Here is a 22269-nt window from a genome sequence, read left to right as displayed (position 1 = left end):
AGGGCAAGGCCAGCAGCCAACATTTCGCTCTAGCTTCAGTGGGTGGCAGCGCCGGTGAAGCAGATAAGGGGCTGTGTCTGGTATCTGGGTTCTTACACGAAGCAGCTGAGCCTCCCCAGGGAAGGGAGTGATGGCAAGGAGCCTCCTCAGTTGCCAGCTGAGATTAGAAGAGCAGAGAAGCCTGACCGCACCCCACATCTCTCTCACTCACCTCCGGCAAGTGCTGTCCGCCAGGCGAAGGGTTACGGCGTCTCGGCGAGTTTCGGTGTTGGCCCATTTTTAGGCTGAGACCCAAGAGCTCGTCCCACCCATCAGCCTCGGCCTCCTACCCAACAGGAACAGGTTCTCAGTGTCTTAGCAGCCTATGGGAGTTAAGAGGTTTTACAGATCATCTCAGCCTGACCCTCCATTCAGACTCAAACCCCTGTCCAATCCCAAAGTGTCACAATGTTGCTCCCATAATGGGTACATCCAATGAGTAGATGTCCTGTCAGAGTGTGGAGCCTTTGACTCCTTCAAAAGTTATTGTTAGACATGATTAGGACTACCTTTTATGCTAATTTGAAAGATCAGAGAGATGGCTTTTGGGTAGAGTTAAAGGTGGTGCAGGGAATGGGTGTTGGAGGAGTGTTTGGGTTACAGGCATAGAATTATGGTTTAGCTAAAAAGTTACCCTTCTTAAACGTCAGATGTTTGAAATAAGTTGATTCAGAATACCTGTTCATCATCCCACCCTCCTTACCTCTTAAACTCTTCTTGTCCCCTTGAGCGTTTTTCCCATGAAGTCAGAATGTGGAGAATGCAGATGGCTTCCCAGGTAAAGGACAAATTATGATAGTGCTTAGACAGAAAAACCAAAGCTGTTTAATGTAATGGGACAAGGGGACTCCGATCGAAGCCTAAGTATCTGTTTAGTTAATTCATTGATCACGTGCTTCCTTTGTGCCAGGAACTGTGCCAGGCGGTTTTCATTCAGTATCTTATTTGCTCCTCATTATAACTCTGGGAAGTATCATTTTTCTCATTTTTTTTTTTTAGCTGAGAAAACTGAGGTTCAAATATGTGGCTAGTGTCCCCCTGTGCTGGTTAGGATGGCACTGGGATTAAATCCAGGTCTGTCTGCTGTCAAAACCCATGCTCTGAATTCCCGGCGCTACTGAAGCAGCTTTAAAAGCCGACTGAGAGGGCTTCCCTGGTGGCGCAGTGGTTGAGAGTCCGCCTGCCGACGCAGGGGACACAGGTTTGTGCCCCGGTCTGGGAAGATCCCACGTGCCGCGGAGCGGCTGGGCCCGTGAGCCATGGCCACTGAGCCTGCACGTCCGGAGCCTGTGCTCAGCAACGGGAGAGGCCACAACAGTGAGAGGCCCACGTACCGCAAAAAAAAAAAAGAAAAAAAAAAAGCCCACTGAGGGTGAGCACTCACCCACTCCCACCCCTTCCCAGCAGTCTCTGATGTTTTCTCAGCACTGTTGAAGGATCCCTATGGGGAAGTGTGACTGAGCCGACCTGTAATAGGCAATGCCCAGCTCCAGCGTGCGACTTCATGGGTGGCACAAAGCTAAGCCCATTTCCCCACTGGAGCAGAAAGCGTGGAGTAGCAGAAGCCCTTTGCAGGCATGTCCAGGTGGCCCACACTAGTTACTCTGCATATTCATGCATGACAGACTGTACAAAAAGTTTCAAACTGCAGCAGGAAGGACTTTGGTTAGGCTGGAGAAATGCCTTCTTAAATGTAGCACACTGAGAGGGGTGGCAAGTGTCGCTGCAGGGTTTCCCCTAGAGGTCTGTAACCACGCAGGACAGTGTGGATGTCTGGGGAGGGCTGTACGGAGGAGCTCCAAGTATTTACCTGGGAGTCATCACTTTGACCGGTCTCAAAACTATTCCTCAAACTACAGTGGCTCCCAAGGTTGCTTACTCCCTCCCCTGCTCCTGGGGTGTTCCAAGGGCTGGAGAACCTCGGGACTCCCCATCTCTGTCTTGCTTGGCATGGCAGTCACCCCTCCCACATTGCAGTCACTACACCCCCTGGGACCACACTTTAAATCTCTGCCAGAGCCACACACATCATTGCCCTAAAAAAAAAAGAAGAAGAAGAAGAAAGAAAAGTCGGTTTCTTCCTGCTTTTCCTGGGGCGGAGGTCCACCCTTCTCCCTCATCCTGATCATCTCCAGACCTCAGGCATCCAGACTGTCAACGGCCTGATTACGTGGCGCAAATTAAGAAGGCCTGCTTACCCGGGATTGGCTGGGGAGCCGGGTATGCAAATTGGCTCACCAAGACTTTATCTGGTTTGAAAGAGTTAAAGTGCTGCCCCAGAGAAGGGGTGGGGGTGGGGGGGTCAACACGATTTGAATAAAATATTCTTCTGTCTTTAACGGCTTCAGTATTTGGGTGGCTTCATAAGGAGAGGAGCTGAGAGTGAGTTAGCTCAAAGTTGTCTCTTTCCTTCTCTTTGCTGACCCTTGAGGAGACTTGGGGGCCTCTTAGGCAGTGGCAGCTGTCTGTTGTGGGTAAATGTTTAATTTATTGAAATGAAGCAGGGCAGAGAGGCCAGGCCCGCAGCACTTGGGGGCTGAGACAGGGGGCCTTGTGTAGGTCTTCTCTCTCGGCGGGGCACTGACCCGCCTGCCATCCCTTTCTTACTGAGAACGTTGAAGGAGTAGGAGAGAAGGTAAGGGTTCCCAAGGAGGGCCACACAGGAGCCAGGGTTTGCTCACCAGACAGTGGGTTGACCTCTGAGAATCAGGCAGAGAATAGAGGCAGGATTGGCTAAAAAAGATGAGAAGGGCAAGCCTTGGTTCAAGGGTACTCTTACCTCTCAAGGTAGAGTGATTATGAGGGGGAGGACGGGAGATGGATATTTCTTACGCTACTTTAAAAAATAACAGACATTCCCCAAATCCCAAAGGAAATGCAGAAGGAGAATGAGAAGCATTCTCCCCCATTCCCCACCCTCCGCTGTACCCTTCCCCTTGTTAAATTTTTACCAACTGAGCCTGGTGATAGAAGGAAGGGGCAATGAATGATGCAAAGGGGAGAGACCCTGCAGTAGCCCTGGAGAAAGGGGGAAAGGAGGCAAGTCTGGGAGGAGGGGATATGTGCCCCGAGCTTATGAATATTCTAGTAGTTGTATGTTTAGGAATCAGGAATTTGAAAGTCTGATGCTTGTGGTAATTACATATTCATCTTCGCTGTTTAGTTAAAGCCACATATGTCATAGCGAGAAAAATTGTGACCTGTTACTAAAGTCAGTTGTGTTTTCCCTGCAGATATCAAGATGAGTGGGGATGTAGCAGATTCTACAGTTGCTCGAAGTGCTCTCAGCCAGGTGGAGACAGGTAAGGGTCTTCTCTTCTGGGAAATGAAACAGAAAAGCAAGGGCAGGACAGAGTTACTGGAATTCATCGAATAATGGAATAATGTGGTATCTCTTCTGGCTTGGTCTTTCAGCCAATCAGACCCAAAGGCTGGGTCTTAGGCAATGAAGGGATTCCCTAGAGACAGGGGGTATGACCCTGGAGCCTTTGAACAGTAGACATTGGTCTACAGCTGAACAAAGCCTCTGAAACTAGGCTAGGAAAGGGCCAGATCCTTAGAAACAAACAAGAAGTTAGGGAGGAGAGTCACTTTTTGTTTTTTTCATTTTTAAGTAACATTTGCTTTTTGGCTTTTAGTTTTTTTTTACTATTTTTTAATAGATCTTTATTGCAGTATAATTGCTTCACAATATCCTGTTAGTTTCTGTTGCACAACAAAGCGAATCAGCCATATACATACATGTGTCCCCATATCCCCTCCCTCTTGAGCCTCCCTCCCACCCTCCCTATCCAACCCCTCTAGGTCATCGCAAAGCACCGAGCTGATCTCCCTGTGCTATGCGGCTGCTTCCCACCAGCCAACTTTTTTTTTTTTTTTTTTTTTTTTTTTTTTTTTTTGCGGTACGTGGGCCTCTCACTGCTGTGGCCTCTCCCGTTGCGGAGCACAGGCTCCGGACGCGCAGTCTCAGCGGCCATGGCTCACGGGCCCAGCCGCTCCGTGGCATGTGGGATCTTCCCGGACCGGGGCACGAACCCGTGTCCCCTGCATCGGCAGGCGGACTCTCAACCACTGCGCCACCAGGGAAGCCCCAGCCAACTATTTTTACATTCGATAGTGTATGTATGTCGATGCTACTCTCACTGCGCCTCGGCTTCCCCCTCCCATCCCACATCATCAAGTCCATTCTCTATGTCTACCTCTTTATTCCTGCCCTGCAACTAGGTTCACCAGTACCATTTTTTTTCAAGACCCCTAGAAGCAGCAGGCTGTGTTCCCAGCTGCTACTGACTGACAGAAGGCAGAATGTGTCTCTGGTAGAGGGGAACTAAGGCCTTTTAACCCCAGATTTCTCAATAATGCTACTCAAGGAACTAATCAAAAGGCCCATGTACAAGTGTTCCTCTTCCAAATTACATGCATGTGGGTGGCAAACAGACCCAGAAAGGAGGGCTTGGTGCCTATAGAAGACTTTGCTTTGTGAATAAAAGGAAGAGGACAGGGAAGAATTGAGAAGAAAGTTTCATAGCTCTCTGCTTTTAACTCCATAGTCCAAACCTGGCTTTGAAAGCTCCATATAATTAAAAAGAACTTAAAGAAAGATGAGCATAAATTGTAACACCACCAAATAACTTTAATAGTATCCCAACAAGACCTCAATTAGTCTTTCATCTGGATCATTAGAGGTATTGAAATTAGAAGTGGAAGAGAATTGATGTCCCCCAGAGCTCAAATCTTTTCCCAAGTCTTCAGGTGCGGTCTACTTCCATTCTTGAAGCTAAAAGACTCAGGATCAGGGACATGACAATTGGGGGTCTTGTGGAGGCATCTGCAGCATACATTTACCATAAACTTTTCCGCTCCTCCACCCTCAATTTAGTATTGAAACTGTCTGTTTACATGGGTAGTGGTACATGTTGTTTTTTATTTTTGCGGTACACGGGCCTCTCACTGTTGTGGCCTCTCCCGTTGTGGAGCACAGGCTCCGGACGCGCAGGCTCAGCAGCCATGGCTCACGGGCCCAGCCGCTCCGTGGCATGTGGGATCTTCCCGGACCGGGGCTCGAACCCGTGTCCCCTGCATCGGCAGGCGGACTCTCAACCACTGCGCCACCAGGGAAGCCCAGTGGTACATGTTTTATATTTTGCTTTGTGTCTGGGAAGAGTTAAGCTTGGAGAGAGTGGGCCAATTGCAACCATTTGTCAGTTGATTTATTAGCTGAGTACGTTTTACTAAGGGTCTGTGGAGTGGGGTATCTGTTCTCCCCAGTTGTGAAGAAAATTCCCTTTAATCTCCAGAACTCCAGCAAGGCTTTCATATCTGTTTACCTGATGAGTAATAATAGGTACCTCTCTGCTCTGAACTCTTCCCTAGAGAAAAACCAGAGTCCAGAAGCCTTGATGCAGAAGTTGAGTCACCCTTTCCCAGTAGCAGGCTGGCTAGAGCCAACTCTTCACCTGGGCCAGGTGTATTGCCCCAGGTATGTGGTGACACAGCTAAGAGAATGTCCATGTGGGTGGAAGACCACGCTTAGCAGGACAGCAGAGCTATCACAAAGTTATGGGACCAAGTCAAGGCAGCTGCGTCAGGAGTGAGAAGGACCTACATGAAGCCCTGAAAAGCCATCCAGGAGACAGAGGGAGTTCAGAACCTAGGTGGGGATTAGGAAGGTTCAGGCGTTACAGGCAATCTCAGCAAGTTCTGGCCTCCTGTCTGGGACTGTGGGCGCTTGCACAGACTAGGTTGAAGGAGAAAGAGTCTGAACATAAACCGAGACTTTCAGAATACGAGTGTCATCTCAGTGTCTGCCAGTTCAAAATGTGACCTTGGACCAGCCACTTTGCTTCCCTAGGAGACAGGAACAGATGACCTTTGAAGAGTATGGATTTAGAATCAAACAGACCTGGGGGTAAAAATCACAGCTCTGCTGCTTACTGGTTTATATGATCTGATGAGTTACTTTAACCTCATCTCTTCTATAGAGGACAATTAATGTCCATCTTAGAGAGTGGGTTGAGAGTTAGCTGAGATATTTAAAGCCCTTAGCACAGTGCTTGGCACATGACAGCTGCAGTCATCATTTCCTCTGATGGCATCATTAAGATTCTGTGATTCTGTAATATACACAACGAGACTTGCTGCTAAGTGTTCTGGGGCTGCAGGTAGCTGGGGTGCCCTTCTCCCCTTCACTCAGGCCGAGTGGGTCAACCCTACAGGTTGATTTTGTTCCTTCCACCATTCAGGGAAAGATTCTGTGTGGGTCCTCCTCAACTCCAAGGAGACCCTTTAGTTAATGCTGTCAGAATGCCTCCATTCCCAGATCCTTCACTTCTAGTGGCTCAGCTTGGTGGCTGGTAGCATCCTTACTTAGGTGACTGTCAAATTACTGCATGTTTGTAAGGGCAAGAAAAAAAGAGGCAGCTCATTAAAGTAACCAAACTTCCTGGAAAGTCATTCTGACTCATTTTTTACAGAGGAAAGCTTATCATGAGTCACAGTGATTACCAGCTTGGTTTAATGGCTTCCTTTGGATTTTAAAAGGCAGATTCCCCTTCCCAACAGGGCCTGAATTAAGGGGTGGTTTGTCTCTGGGTTTTGAAGAAACTATAAACAAAGGTGACCTAGAAAGCCCCAGCTCCCTGAGAGCACCCTCTGTGTTGTGTGAAATCCCCAAGGTGCATGAGGTGGGAGCTGGGAAAGGGAAGTGAATTTCCCCTCCACACTGGCCAGGACTGCAAAGGAGAGCGTTCTCTAGTCCAGACACAGACCTCCCGGCTGGTAGAGACCTGGCAGGGCAGCTAGCTCATCCTTTCCTTTCCTGCGGTCTGTGAGGAAGCCGAGGCATGGGTGGACAGAGGATAAATTCAGTGTCTTTGTGACAGCACTCGGGACCAGAGGAGGCTCCCAGTCCCCTGGCCAGTGTTGTTTCCACACCCCGCAGAAGACTGAAGCCAAGCTGTTTCTAGATTTCTGAACTATCAGCTTTTCTATCCTTCCTTTTACTTCCCGTTTTTACTTTTCCTTCCTTCTTGAGGCTGACACCAATTTTTTTTTTTCCGGTTCTCAACTGAGTGGTTGATAAGAACATAGCCTTACCCACATTTCAAAAGCTCCCAGCTCCATAACTGACCATCCCCAAGCACCCAAGCAGATAACCCTATGCCTTTTGACCACTCTGGTCACAGTGTAGCCTCCTACACAGGGGAGGACAAATACGGTGGGCTTGGGAGGAGGAAGGGAAAGGCCAGTCACATCCACGGAGCCTCCTGCCCATACCCAGGCACATGGAGCCAACTGTACATGCATTACCTCATTTAATTCTTACAATTGCCATTTTTATCAATGAGGAAGTTGCGGCTCAGAATGAGAAACTACCCAGCCCAGGATCACACAGCTTCTAACCAGTAATCAAACTCAGTCCTGACTCCAGGCTATTAACTCCCTGCAGATTGTTGGGCAAATGTTTTCCCACCCAGACATTTATTTTCCTCCCCATTAAGGAGGATTTGGGGCTGGAGAGTCTCTAAGGGCTGAATTTTTAAAGATGTGTATGCAGTTCTGCTTTTCCAAATTCTCTGCCATCAGTTCCCACACCGTGCATTTGTGTGGGGACTTCCTCAGCCCTGAGCTCTGCCCGTCTAGCCCGTCACCTCCCTCAGCCCCTATATCCCCTCCTTCCACCGTCCCTCTCAGCCCGCTCTCCTCTGACTCCTCCAGCTGCCTTGCTCTGTTCAGGCTCCGCCCTCTTCTCCGACCTCGCTGGCAGTCCTGGCTCCTGTCAGACCCTGGGCTCAGAAAGATGATGAAACAGTCCCTGTTTTCCAGGAGCTTTCCTCCAGGGCTTCATGGTGGAGTGGATCACAGGGCCAACTTGTGTTTGGAAGAGCACGTTCCAACAGTGCCTTTGGACTTTACAACAATTCCGTGAGGGTAGATGACACCATCCCACTTTGCAGATGGGGCAATTGAGGCTGGTTAGCTGGTTTCACCAAGATTCTGTATCTAGCAAATGACAGAATTAAACTTGGGTGTTTCTAGTGACTATTTACCCAGAGATGGTGGTGGGAAGACTGGGGACCAGCACAGGAAAACCAGGGACAGAGGACACAAGAGCGTGGCTGCATCAGGGAGATGCCGAAATTATGGCAGGTGGCTCCAGCCAAGGGGCTTGGCTCTCCTCCTTGGCCGGAGGAGAGCCAAGCCCCTGCTGGGGGGTTGGTTTCATCCAAGAGGCAGAAGCCTTGTCTGGTGCCAAAATGTGCTTGCTGGGGAAGAGAGGGAAAGAGCTGGGGTCCACTTACTCCCCTTGGTGAACTGTGGAGGGTGAGAATCTGGCCTTGGAGAGAACTGTCTCCATCTCTTCTCTCATCCTGAGCCAGCCTCACCAACACACCAGCCCAGGCTCCCCACATTCTGCAGATTCAGTTGTCATTGGTGGAGTGGGGGATTGCAGGTCCAGATGACAGTGGAGCAGACGGCTTAGGACCCTTGTCCTGCTCAGAGATCTGGGAAGGAAGGGCTCCACGAGGGGAGCCCAGGGGAGGAAAAGGGGAGCAAGAAGGGAGGGGGTGGGGACTGGACTCTGTCAGTCATCCCTTCCTGCTGGCCTTCTTCTTTGCTTCAGTTGCTTAACTGAGAGGTGAACTGGCTCACCGTGTCCCACCGTCTGGAGGGACCATCCAGGGGAGTTAGCTGTGTGGGGACCCTATGCAGAAAGTCTCCTCACTTAAATCTGGCAACTTTCTGCATGGTTTTAAGACGGAATGGACACGATTACATAGGGGAGGCCAGAGAGGTTAGTGATTCTCCTTAAGGCCCGAGGAAATAATGAGTAACTGACCCAAGAAGAGAAACCCCGTCTTGGTCAGTTCATTCCTGGGACCTCGCCATCTCCACCCTACCGAGTCCCCAAGAAAAGAGCCAAGGATAAAGAAACTACGTCTCACTGCGACGAAGAGGTGCAGCTCCAGGCAGAAACAGGCAGAAGGCTCTAGAGACGTGTGTGGGTTTTAACCCAAATGTTTATGGAATAAAACTATTCTTTCAATGACAGAGAGGACAAGAGAAGTCTAGGAAGTACCTGGGGTGAGGTGAGACTTGGGGGAAGGTGCGGAACAGTCTCCTATTGACAGCTCTTTCTAAATGAGACACATGGGTGCGCGCGCGCACACACACACACACACACACACACACACACACACCCTTTTATGATTAAATGACAGAGTGGGTGTGAAAGCACGTTGCAGAGTGTATGTCACCATACAAATACAGTCCATCATTAGGTTGATAATTATCAGAAATGTTCAGGAGACAAGACAAAGCTCTGTCACTGAGCAGTGTGGGACAAGTCTGCTTGTGCCTTAGACTCGAGTTTCCTTGTCATAATATGGGGTGGGGAGAGGGCTTGGGGCAGTAAAGTGAAGAGAATGAGCTGGGTGGGCTCTAGGGTTCAAGCCTGGTGACTCTGGTCCTGTGCCTTGGTCTGTACCCACTCTCGCCCTTACCTCTCTGGAGGACAAAAAGGAAGCCACAGCCCCTCCAGATGTCCAGGGGGAACTGATATGAATCCCTGGATTCTGAGAGGATGTCTTGTCCATACCTCTCTCTTCCTTTGAAGACATTTCAAAACCATCCCTGGGAAATAAAGGATCCTGTTCTTAGAGCTATTTTCCCCTCATTTATCCTCCATCCTTAAGAAAAGCTAACCCCACAATTTCTCTTGGCCACCTATTCTTGTAGGATACAATTCTCAGTGTCGGGAAGTCCTTTCCTATCTCTTGTCTACAACCCTCATGCTGCAGCATATGCCCCTTGCCCCTGGTTCTGGCCTTCTCAAACCAGAGTGGCTTCCATCTCACCACGTTTCCAGTTTCTGTGCAGGGAGATGAGGAGGTACTAATTCACCATCCAGGCTTCATACTGTGGCTGTGTGTGCCAGAGGTCTCGTGAGAGCAGCCTGTGGCGTCAGGAGGTACCTGCCTCTAGCACACAGAGAACCTCTGCAAATAAAAGAGCCACTACAGCAGCTCCCACCTGGGCCACACTTTCTCACCCATCTAGTCCCAAACCCAACCCCACAGGGCAGGACCATGCTGCTCAGATGAAAGTGTTGTGAAGTGGTTTTTTTTTTTGTTTGTTTGTTTGTTTTGCGGTACGCCGGCCGCTCACTGCTGCGGCCTCTCCAGTTGTGGAGCACAGGCTCCAGACGCGCAGGCTCAGCGGCCATGGCTCACAGGCCCAGCCGCTCCGCGGCATGTGGGATCTCCCTGGACTGGGGCACGAACCCATGTCTCCTGCATCGGCAGGCGGACTCTCAACCACTGCGCCACCAGGGAAGCCCGTGAAGTATTTTTAATAGCAGTGGTTTTTTTTTTTATATGTTGCTTGAAATCAGGAGATTTATAACACATTCATGTCCAGAAATGAGTCAAGATACTTTAAAGTCTAAGCACACTATATATGAGTGTGTTAGGAGTGTGTATGTCGCAATCTCAAGAGGGGTAATAGTCCATATGGACTAAATTAATACTTGCCTCTGGGTAGCAGGTATGTTTGTAAATATAAAATTATGTTAAACCTTAGCACCAGTGCAGGTGAATGCACCAAGTCCTGCCTGGCACCCGTCCCTCTTCCTTTCGGAGATCTCTTCAAGGAAGGCCACCTTCCCCGCCCCAGCTGCCATCTCTGCAGCCCCCAGAAGAACATGGACCTCCTTTTCTCTCCAGCCTAAGAGGGAACAAAGCAAGGGGGCCGGGTGGGGGGGCATCTGTGTGCTGCCTTTTACCATCTGGAGTTCCTCTTGGTTTCATCATCGGTCATTCCTTAGGGCACCGCTTCAAACAACGTGGGCTGCAGGACCAGTCGTTTTACTTCCGGTCTGTCACAGAGCAGTCCACGGTCCCACCGTGCAGGACTGGTATGCAGCTCGTACCCACCACACACATTCAACAGGGCCCAGACTTGTCTACACTGCGTCCACAGGGAGCCCTCACTAATGACGTACTTGGGGTGCTGTGAACATTTCTAAATTCTTACTCTCTGTGTTTGGACGCATCTGGTCTCCGACCTTAATGAGCAGTTCAGACCAGCCTGGCTGTTGGACCACACTTGGAGGTGCCCTGCATTAGAGGATAAGAGTGTGCATAAGAATGCCCCTTTCCTTTGGCATCCCATGGGCAATGGATACATCTTATGACCTTCTCAGCATCCCTCCTACTCCCACTGTCGGTGCCGTGGGGGCAATGATGGGGAGGTCCAGCAGGAGAGGTCGGTTCCAGGCTATCCTTTGCTGCCAGGGGTGAAATGACACCCACCCCCAACCCGCTACCAACACACACACACACACACACACACACACACACACACACACACACAGAGGCCCTGAGCAGCATCCAGAGACTCAACGATGTAGCTTCTGGGCCTTAGCCCTTCACTAAGGCCCCCAAATTGCAGCCCCCCTCCCTCATAAACTGTGAGTAAATGCTTTTGGTCTCTTGGGTCCACCCTCCTCCTTAAGAAACAGTTACAGCAATGAACACCTGGTGTGGAAATATGCTGAACAAGTGGAAAAAGAATCTGAAAAGAAATGAGCAGCCAAATTAGGGTTACGTCTTAGGGCTTGAAGAGCAGCCCCAATCCGGACAACTGAAATGCAGTTACACTCGGTCCACCCCACTCCCAAACACACAGACACACACACACACGCCCAACTCACACTCACACGCAAACACACAGGACTCACACAATCCCCACTTCAAAGCCCTCAGGGCAGGGTGGGCAGTCTGGCGGTGGGGTACACCCCCTGGCAGTCTTCCTTTCTGGTCAAGGCTCTATCAAAGGCAGGCTGGGGTGGTCGGGGGGTTTGTGAAACTACAGGAGGGGCAGGGGAGACGGAAGTTGGAGTCTCTGCCCGCATTTGCTAGTGGGTCCCCCTCGGGAAGGGAAGGGCTCTGCCAGGATGACCCATCCTTAGGAAGAGCTGCTGAGGGGAGAGGCAGGTGCAGCTCCCCTTGCATCCTCTCACTCCCCACTCCCCACAGCCAAGGGGAAGAGGGGCAGACATGTCCTTAAAAGGGAAGCAGCATGAGGTCATCCCAACTGGGGCTGCCTTCCTCTCATTGGAGCCTGAGGGTCTGGTAGGACAGGGCTGGGGAGGCTGAGCGAATGACCAGAGTCCTCAAAGGAGACTGAATTTCATTTCTAGGGACTTCAGCCACGGACAGTTTAAAGTCCCCTCCTGGATCCTCCATGGGCTTAGGGCTGACTGTGGGGGAGCTCCTGGGTAACAGCAGGGCCCTGGGAGACTCAGGTAGGGCAGGCCTTTGTGCCAAGCTCGGAGCATGGGAAACAGAGCTGCGGGCATCTCCCCAGAAAGCACTAGTGCTGCTGACTCAAAAAATAATAGGTGCTAATTTGCATGGCATTTTACATACAGGTTCCGTGCCCTGCTTTCTATCTCCTATCGCTGGCACCACCGAAGCCCTCTTGGTCTCTCTTCTCCTGTCACCCCCTCTAGGAGCATCGCTGTGTCCTCCAGACTCCAGAACCTCCTCACCACCATCTAGCCCATCCTCGGATTAGGCTAGCCTGAGAAAAAACAGCGGTTGGTCTCGCTTGGGTGAGACCAAATCTGGGTCCAGATTTGCACTAGAGAAGCAGGCAGGAAGCCTGGCAGGTCTGGGCCCCTTTGGGCACCTCGGTGAGGGGTGCCCCACCTGCCTGCTGGGAAGAGGAACAAAAAATCTAAGCCAGAGAGCCCAGAGAGGGGCCAAAAGGAGAGGAAACCCAGTGGTTGCTATGACGATGGGGTCCTGGCGCCCAATTTGCATAGGGCAATGATTTCCATACTGCAGGGTGAATTTCCATATCCCTGCCTCAAAGCCTGTTGGGGCAGGGAGTGGGGAGAGGGGAGAGGTCATTTGAAATTCAAATGAGGATGATTAAGGTTTTCTTGAGAAGGGAAGCACGCACAAAAAGGGTTAAGCCGGCTGGGAAATGTCTGCTCCGGACTCCAAGGTATCAAAGGGAGGTGGCACTGGGCTGGCTGCTCCCACCCTGTCCCTGTCCCCTCCCTTCAGGCCCCTGGAGGCTTGAGGGTGGTTGGCTGAGTGGGGTATTAGTGACCTCTGCCTCTCGCGAGAACCAGCTGGGTCCCCATCCCTGCCTAGCCCCAACTCAGTTTACCCCCAGTGTCGTAAGGATGCTTGGGCTCTTAAGGACCATTGAGTGAGCTCTGGTCCTGGGCTCAGGCCTGTCTCCCTCTGCTGACAACAGACTAGTCATCTCAGTTTTTCCACCAGTGAAACTGGAGAAACAGTCTGCACTTTCTTGTTTGGCTGAGGAGATGTGAGGAGAGATGGAATCTGGACTCATCTCTACCATGAACCTGTGTCAGCAAGTCACCTCCCGTCTTCAGGCCTGAGTTCGTGCATTGGACGAAGGGTCTGAACTTGAGAGTCTCTAAGATCACTTCCGGCTCTAAGATGCTGAGATCTGGGAGCACATGCTGACCCTTTGTGCTCACTGGTTATTATTTGAAAGATGGGGGTTGCTGTACCTCTCAGTTCCTGTAACGTGTTAGGAAGGGCACTGCTGCCCCCAGCTTACCAAGGCGGAGGCATTAAGGGCATAGACTTTGGAGCCAGAGTCTGTATTTGAATCCCAACTTTTCTACTTACTAGTTATATGACCTTGGGCTGGTTACTTAATGTCCCTGCTCGGTTTCCTAGACTGTAAAATGGAGGTAATAATAGGGATAGGCTCCTAGAGTCGCTGTGAGGATGTTTTTTTGTTTTTGTTTTTTAATATTGTGGAGAGTGAGGAACTATTTTTTTTGTTTTTTCTTTAATTAATTAATTAATTAATTTATTTATTTTATTTTGGACTGTGTTGGGTCTTCGTTGCTGCGCATGGGTTTTCCTCTAGTTGCGGCGAGCGGGGGCCACTCTTTGTTGCGGTGCGCGGGCTTCTCATTGTGGTGGCTTCTCTTGTTGCGGAGCATGGGCTCTAGGCACACGGGCTTCGGTAGTTGTGGCTCGTGGGCTCAGTAGTTGTGGTTCACGGGCTCTAGAGCGCAGGCTCAGTGGTTGTGGCGCACAGGCGTAGTTGCTCCGCGGCATGTGGGATCTTCCCGGACCTGGACTCGAGCCCGTGTCCCCTGCATTGGCAGGTGGATTCTTAACCGCTGTGCCACCAGGGAAGCCCCTGCCATGAGGATTGAATAAGCCAACGTGTGTAAGGTGCTTAGAGCAGAGCCTGCCGCATAGTAATGCTATTTGCCAGTATTAGTATCAGAAGGACAGAGTGTCCACACGTGACCCAGTGGCCAATTTAGGGACCCTCTATTAGGAATATGGGCTGTGTCCTGAGTAGACCTACCTGTGAATTCGTTCACTCATGGCCAACACACTGTCTTATCCACCTGCACTTGGGAGTGGGAAGTGTGCTTTGGTGAAGGACCCTCAAACAAACTGACTCCAGGCAATCAGGAAATGGCCGGAAGAAGGGGAGGGAGTTGGTGGAAAGACCCCTCCTCCCAGGACCCAGTGCTTAGGGATGGTACAGATTCAAGGAGACTAGATGATGTTTATAGTTCTGGAAAAACCTGAAGGTCTTTTTTTTTCCCCCTCAAATTTCTGTGGTGACTCCATATGTGTTTTCATTTGGAGATAGTATGTCAATATATACTGTGGTGTGGTCAGCCTTGGCTGGTGGGCAGACGTGGGCTTGAGTTTCTACTCGGCAATTTACTAATCAGTACCCTTGGGCAAGTTGATTAACCTCTCGGAGCCTCAAGTTTCCTCATCTGTAAAATGGGGATAATAAGAGCACCTACTCATAGGGTGGTTGTGAGGATTAAATGCTGTCCTGTGTATAAAATGTTTAATACAAAGCTTGGTACATAGTAAATGCTCAATAAATGTCAACTATTAATTAATCCCTATTATTTGAAAATAGTGTTCTCCTGCCAAAATGTTTGAAAATTCTCTGATCTAGTCCCATTCTCCTATTTTATGGGGAAAGAGAGTGGGGTCAGAAAAGAGGAACGACTTTCTCAAGGTCACAGCAACGGGTTGAGATCCCTGTTTCTTTAAAAGCCCTTTCCCTACCCTAGAGGCAGTCCTCTGTCTTTTGCTTTTGTTTTGTTGTTTTGTTGGACAAAGTCTCCCCCCTCCCCATCACCCTTCCCTCAGAAGTGGCCCCTCCAGCCCTAGGAACACAGGCCCCAGAAGGAGAGGAAGCGACATTACCCCGGGTGAGGGAAAGGGCATGGCATGGTGTCTGGATGCGGAAGACGGCTGTGTGACATTAACCAGCCCCGCCCTCTCTGAGCCTCAGTGTACTCACTGGTGAAACAGGAGTTCTGGAATCCCGGCCCTGTAGAACTCACAGGCAGGCGAGACTCTAATAAGGACTGGATATGAAAGTACACTGCACAGAAAGGAACAAACCCAGTGCACGCCCCAAGACCCAGGCGTGTTGGCCAGCGCACCAGCCCTGCAGCCAGAGCCCTGAGACTCAACTTCCTTTCCTCCAGCTCAGGCACCATGGCCCAGCCTCAGTTTCCTTATCTGTAAAACAAGTCGTGAGGCATGAATGAAACAAGAGTGTATCTGTGGCAGCTCTCAGAAGTGAGAGCTGTTCTACACATGTGAGATTGCATCTCCCATCTAAGCTTTCTTACCACACACGTGCCCCTCTGAGCTGCACAATGGACGTCTGTGTGCCCACGTGAGGACCAGCGCCTGGCTGCACGCCCCTCTCGGTAGCTATTCCTGCTCTTCCCAGCCACCCTTCTCACCCCCACTTCACTCAGTCCCGGGAAGTGGGTGGCGAAGTGCCTCTTACCAACCTTAAACCTCTTTGAATCTCTTCCCCTCTCAGGCCTGGGCAAGGAGTAGAGAAGGGGCTGGTCTGGAGGTGACCTTTAGGGACCCCCTGGGCTATGGTGGAGAGTCAAGTCCAGGCACTGGAGCTCGGGCTTTGTTCCTGCTTTGTTTTATTACCAGTGTGACCTTTAGCTCATCACTCACCCTCTCTGGGACTTAGTTTCCCTACCTGTATGTGGTGGGTGCTGCACTGGGAGTCTCTGTGTGGTCCCTTCGAGCACAAGAAAGTTATGATAGAAAAATAGCGGCCAAGGTGCTTCTCTGACCTGTACTTATTTAGGAGTGATGGGAACCCTGGGTTTCTTTAACAGAGTTTTTCCTTTGAAGTTAGATTTTTATTGTTTTCTAGGGTCAGCGGATTATGAGTGGAGACTTTGCTGGGCAACCTGGCCCTTTGGCCCCATTCCAGGCAGGGGCCTGAGTCCCTGGCCTCTTCAGCATAGCCTCTGATCATGCTGCCCACTTTGGGCCTCAGTGTGAGGCCAGCAGGAGGTGCAGGGGAAAGGCAGGGGGCCCCGGAGAGTCTCATCTATAGCTCAGACTGAGAAGACACAGGGATTTTATTTCCAAAAAAATAGAAGACCTCGGTGAGGAGCCTTTCATTTATCAAAGAATGACGACAGATAATAAAGGGAAGTCGGAGGAGGCTGGGCTTCCCTTTTAGCAAAGGTGGGCAGTGGGTGCCCTCCTCAGCCCCACGCTCCTGACATCTGTGGTAAGGGCCTGGAGAGCAAGGCTTCGGGGTTCAGTCTCATGACTGTGCAGGTGGAGAAACTCCCTGGAATGCTCACACAGGCCGGGTTGCAAGGAAGAACTGAGGTCAGTTGTGTTGACTCTGCCATTCTAGAGAGGAAGAAGCTTTAAATCATGAAAATCCCCAAAGCCACAGACGGTCAGAGGTGGAGGGACCCTGTAAGATCATCCTGTCCTGGGGTAGCAAGTGGGTTTCTTCAGGAGAGCTGCTTCTGATCATCAGTGGTGGTCACTATGCACTGAGTTTAGGAAAAGGAAGCAAGTGAGGCGGTCCATTAGTGATGTCTGCCCTGGGCATGGCGCATACGCTGCATCTTTGCATCTGCTATCCACAGCCAGGGACACTCAGCTGGTGGAGAACTGAAGCTCAGATCTCCCGTCCCCTATGCCAGCGTTTTCCCCACAGCCCATCAAGGACATCCTGTGTCCTGTTCTTCAGGTGGCTTCAGAGGCCAGCCTCGGTTTCCTCCTGGGCATTTCTTTGCTCCTACGAAGAAGGTGGCAGGAATATAGGCAGAATTTTTTGTTGTAACATGTAAGGAAGATTGAAGGCTGTGGAGATCAAGCAGCTTGCCCAAGGTCCAGCATAACACAGCCTTTGAAGTAACCCTCAAGCTCAGTTTACAGTGTGTTCTCTGTACAGAACTCTGACCATTAGGCAACAGTGCCCAGTTCCTTGGAGGGATCTCAAGTAACAAAAAAGGTAGGCATGGTGTCTGTGGGGTCTTGGGGTAAAGTGTTTTGACTGGTTTGACTGACCTCACTGGGAAGTCTCCTGGTTTGCTCTGGAGGCTGCCTGCCCAGCAGTGCTTCCAAGGTCCTGGTTGCTTTAATCACTGCTATCCCAGGAAGTACCAGCACATTTGCCAAGTGGTCATGAAATGACAGTGGAAGTCTTGCTGGGTGAACCTGGGAGCGGAGCTGGTGAGAAGAGAAGCAGCCCAGAAATGGGAGAGGTTCAGCCGCATTGCAGAATGCTCTCTGCACGTTTACCAGGCAGGAGTGAAAATCCTGCTGGAACAGGATTCTTGTGCTTCCACCTCCCTCACCCAGAGAATTGCTCCCCAGGCAAACTCACGTCCCAGCGCTGCCAAAGCATGCAAATCAGTGGGCCTGTGAGGCTGTGGCTCAGAGGTGGGAAAGCAGAGGGCTGGCGCCGGCTCCTCCTGTCTACTGTCGGACAGGGGTCCTTGCCAGGTGGCTCGGACTGCTGACCTGGTGCCCACCAGATGCCAGGGGAGGAGAGGCAGAGGTGGAAGTTGCCTTTGGCCCCTGTGCACCTCCTACAGACTGATCCTTGGCCTTTCTCACGGGGACTCCATTGGGTATTATGGCCATCCTGGCCTAAGGAAATTCTATCCAGAATCCCGGGTCTCCCCGCCAATTCAAGGTGCCTTTTACCCTCTTTTGGTCACTAAATCCCATTTTCTATGACCTGGGATGTTGTCTTCATAATTAACCCAAATCTCTCGAACTGTATTCTCGGCCTCTTCCTTTGTCTGGAGCTCTTTGGTATAGATGAACAGTTCTGGGTACCGTGTGGGACCAGGGAGATTCAGGAGTTGGGGCATTTAGCTGGAGCTTGGGTGGAGTCCTCAGACATTGTCTGAGTTTTAGAGATGCTCGCAGTAGCGTTAACGCTAGCGTGGGAAGGATGTACCACATTGGGGTTGGAGACGTGGGTTTTTGTCTTTCCCTGAGGATCATTCCCAACACATGCCCATACTTTAAAAGCTCTGTTACTTCGTACATATTATCACTTAACCTTGTTGAGACTCAGTTTTCTCACTGTAAAATGGGGGTGAATAATAATGCTTCATTTTCCCAAAGGCAGAGCGCTCGCCCTGATGATCTCTTCAGGTCCCTCCCAGCCCCGTGAGCCATAGTTCCAAGGTGTTTGCGCTCTGGCTTTCTTGCTAGAAGCTTCATGGTCCAGAGGTTCCCAGGAGACCATGAGAACCAAAAGAGGCTTGGAGAGAGCTTAGCTGGTGTCCCTTCCAGCTTGGCACCGTTCTTACCCATTTGCCCCCAGGACATCCAAAGAGAGGATTCTGAAGCTTCCTTTGTGAGCCCTTTCTGCCCCATCTCTGCCCTCTGTGTTCATATCTTTTAGTTGTGGGCAGAACAGAGGACAGAGGGAAATGGTGGGGAGAGTTCTTTGGTCCTTCCTTGCCTCCCTCTGCAAATGCTACACAGTGACCAGCTTCTGGGAGGGGAAGAAAAAGCCCTGGTACATTTCAATCAGCGGCACTGAATCCTAGGACTTTCGAGATGGAAGGAATTTTCAGTCCTCTGAGATCACCCGAGATCCCCCTCTTGATATTATCAAATTGCCCCTCAATTCAAATACCACTTCTATAACATCCCTGAAATAAGCAACCTCTGCCTGAATATTCCTAGCAATGGGGAGCCCTGTTGACATGAAACTGTGGGTTTCACTGCTGGACAATTCCATGTTTTACAAAATTCTTCCTTATACTGAGGTGAAGCCTGCTTCCCAGGAGCCTCCACCACCGACCTTTTGTGGAGCTGGGTCTTTGGAACTGCAGACTAAGCCTGCTTCACATCCATGCCAATATTTGGGGAGGAAGGAAGAGTACACTGACATTTACTGAAGCACTTACTATGCACCAGGCACTATGCCAAGTAGATCTTTCAAATGTTCCCTCATTGAATTACTTTAAATTTTTTTATTTTGAAAAACTTCAGATACATAGAAAAGAGAAGAAACAGCTTAATGAACAGCCATATACCCAACACCTGGATTTAATAGTTGTTAACATCTTGCCATATTTGTTTCATCCTTTTTGGGGGTAAATATTTTATTTTTAACTTTTTATTTCAAACGCACACAAAGGTGGACACTAAAACGATGAGCCCCATATACTCATTGCCTACTCTCAACAACCATCACGTTTCTGCCATTCATGTCCCTGGAATATTTTCTTGTAAATTATAGACATTATAACTTTTCAATCCTAAATATGGCGGTATGTGTCTCTAAAACATAAAAGACATCTAAGGGTAAGTGTTCTCCTCTCTAGGCTAAAGAGCCTTTCCTCATGTGGTGTGACATCTAAGCCCCTTACCATCTTGGTCCTCATGTTGCACAGCCCAGTTCATCAGGGTCCCTTTTAAAAATGTGGCCCTGGGGCTTCGCTGGTGGTGCAGTGGTTGAGAGTCCGCCTGCCGATGCAGGGGACACGGGTTCGTGCCCTGGTCTGGGAAGATCCCACGTACCGCAAAAAAAAAAAAAAAAAAAAAAAAAAAAAATTGTTGCCCTGAACTGGACATGATGCTCTCAGCAGAGATCTGCAACGGTCTGCATGCCTGCTAATGCACAGGATAGCATTAGTTTTTTAAGCAGCTACACCACACCTGTGCAGCACACTCAGGCCAATATTGGCTTCAGTCAACTGAAATTCTCCCTTTTTTGGTCTCTTTTTCACATGAGACACTAGCGCCAGCCTCCTCTCTCTTCCCCTCCCCACAAGGAGCTGCAGTTTGTTTATTTCCAGATACTGTCTGCCAATAAACAGAAATGGGAATCACTTTTTTGGTTTTGTTTGGGAGGGAGAGATATATTTCTTTAGGAGATTTAACCTCTTTGAAAATGTAAAAGACAGAGTATAGCTGTTTTGATGGTCAAGTATCTTAAATTATGCACACTTGAATTTTTAATCACCGTATGTATCTGCTGTGTTATTCCATTGCTCTAGTTTGAGGTTGGTTATTGGTATTGTTGAAAAAACTCTTTATCAGGTTTCACACTGTAGCACAGAGTCTTTTGTTTAAGCTTTATTGGGGTGTTACTGGTAAATAAAATTGTAAGATTTTTACAATGTACATCATGTTAACATCATGTGATGTTAACGTGTACATCATGTGATTTGATACGTGTACACATTGTGAAAGGATTCCCACCATCTAATTAACACATCCATCACCTCTATATTTATCTTTATATGTGTGAGAGAGAACATTTAAGTTCCACTGTTTTAGCACATTTTAATTATACAGTACAGTGTTGTCAACTATAATCACCCTGTTATACATTAGATCTTCAGACCTGATTCATCTTATAGCTGAAAGTTTGCACCCTTTTACCAACTTCTCCCTATTTCGGAACCCTTCCAGCGTCTGGCAACCACTTTTCCACTCTCTGTTTCTATGAGTTTGACTCTTTTTTATTTTTATTTTTTAGATTCCACATGTAAGTGATACCTTGCAGTATTTGTCTTTCTCAGTCTGGTTTATTTCACTTAGCATAATGCCCCCAAGCTCAATTCATGTCGTCGCAAATGGCAGGGTTTCCTTCTTTCTCATGGCTGAATAATATTCCACCATGTAACATGTTATATATATGTAACATTTTCTTTATCCATTTACCCACTGATGAACACTTAGATTGGCTATAGTGAATAATGCTGCAGTGAACAGAGGAATGAAGCTATCTGTTTGATATCCTGTTTTCTTTTCCTGTGGATATACACCCAGAGTAGGATTGCCAGATCATATGTAACAGGTAGGCTTAAAGGTAGGGCATACTTTTGAGCAATTTGACTACTTTAGTTGCCTACCCAGTATGAGGTAGAAAATTAGCTTTCTGGCTTAGAGTAGTTGTCAAAACATAATTCCCTAAGTTAAAAAAACTCTTTACTTTTTCTCCTTTTTTTTTGCTGGTAAAAAACATACAATATTAAATTTAAACATAAAATTTAAAATTTAAACATAAAATTTACCACCTTAATCATTTCTAATTTCAGCCTCCTCTTTTATGTATACAATTGACCTTTTTTAACCTAAATGTAGAGCTTAGATTTATTCCTGTTACATTTTATGTTGTTGGTTTTGGCCTCTTATTAGAATCAACCAAAATATTTTCTAATCCTGATTTCATCATCCAGTTGTCTGAATTAATTTCGCTCTTTAAATCACTTCCAGATTTGATCGGCATTAATACTGCTTATTTGCCTAAACTGTTGGTTACAGTCTAATACTTGGTTTTCTCTGTGTTGGACTTGGGATGCAGTGGGTTTATTGGGAAAATTGTATGAGTATGGGAGTTGCAAAATCCAAGCTTTAGTCTGAAATCAAGGTCTCTGAGGCTGTGTGACCACCACAAGGTGCTCCCCTCTGAGGTTGGACTTCAGTATCTTTCCAATGCTGAAAATAATGCTCCGGCCCCTCTGTGTGTCTGTCCTGCTTTTTTTTTTTTTTTTTTTTTCTGCAAGTGGCTGCCATCTTTCAAAGCCAGAACTTGGAGAATAGAATATGATCAGGTTTCTGCAGGTGGTGGCACCTGTGATTTCTTAGACCTGAATAGAAGATTCGTTTCTGTAGGAGTTTCTTAGTGATTTGGATCAATTAAACACACAGTCATTCAGTTCCTACTATGTGTTAAACACTGTTTTAGGCTCTTGGGGTACAAGAATGAATAAGATGTAATAACCCTGGCCTCTAGGAGCTCCCAGTTTCATGAGGGAAACAGACACACAAAACACTGACTTTTAAAAAATGTGGTAGGTGCTGGAAGAGATATAAGTAAGAGAGGTGGAAACACAGAGGAGGAAATCCCTCATTTTGCTTT

The 22269-nt window shown here is 48.8% G+C and overlaps 1 protein-coding gene across 1 annotated transcript in view; it reads left to right on the top strand.

Annotated features, from left to right (window-relative positions):
* POU2F3 (POU class 2 homeobox 3) overlaps positions 1-22269 on the top strand; it is a gene marked incomplete at both ends in the record, with an annotated part of 78877 nt that overhangs the window by 3424 nt on the left and 53184 nt on the right. Inside the window, one exon of the mRNA XM_081240400.1 lies at positions 3273-3341. Coding sequence (XP_081096526.1) covers positions 3273-3341 — 69 coding nt within the window. The remainder of the gene's footprint in view (positions 1-3272; positions 3342-22269) is intronic.

This window comes from Mesoplodon bidens, assembly GCF_964165515.1.
Source record: "Mesoplodon bidens genome assembly, chromosome: 7".
NCBI lineage: Eukaryota > Metazoa > Chordata > Mammalia > Artiodactyla > Ziphiidae > Mesoplodon > Mesoplodon bidens.
This window is presented reverse-complemented; position numbering and strand designations above follow the sequence as displayed.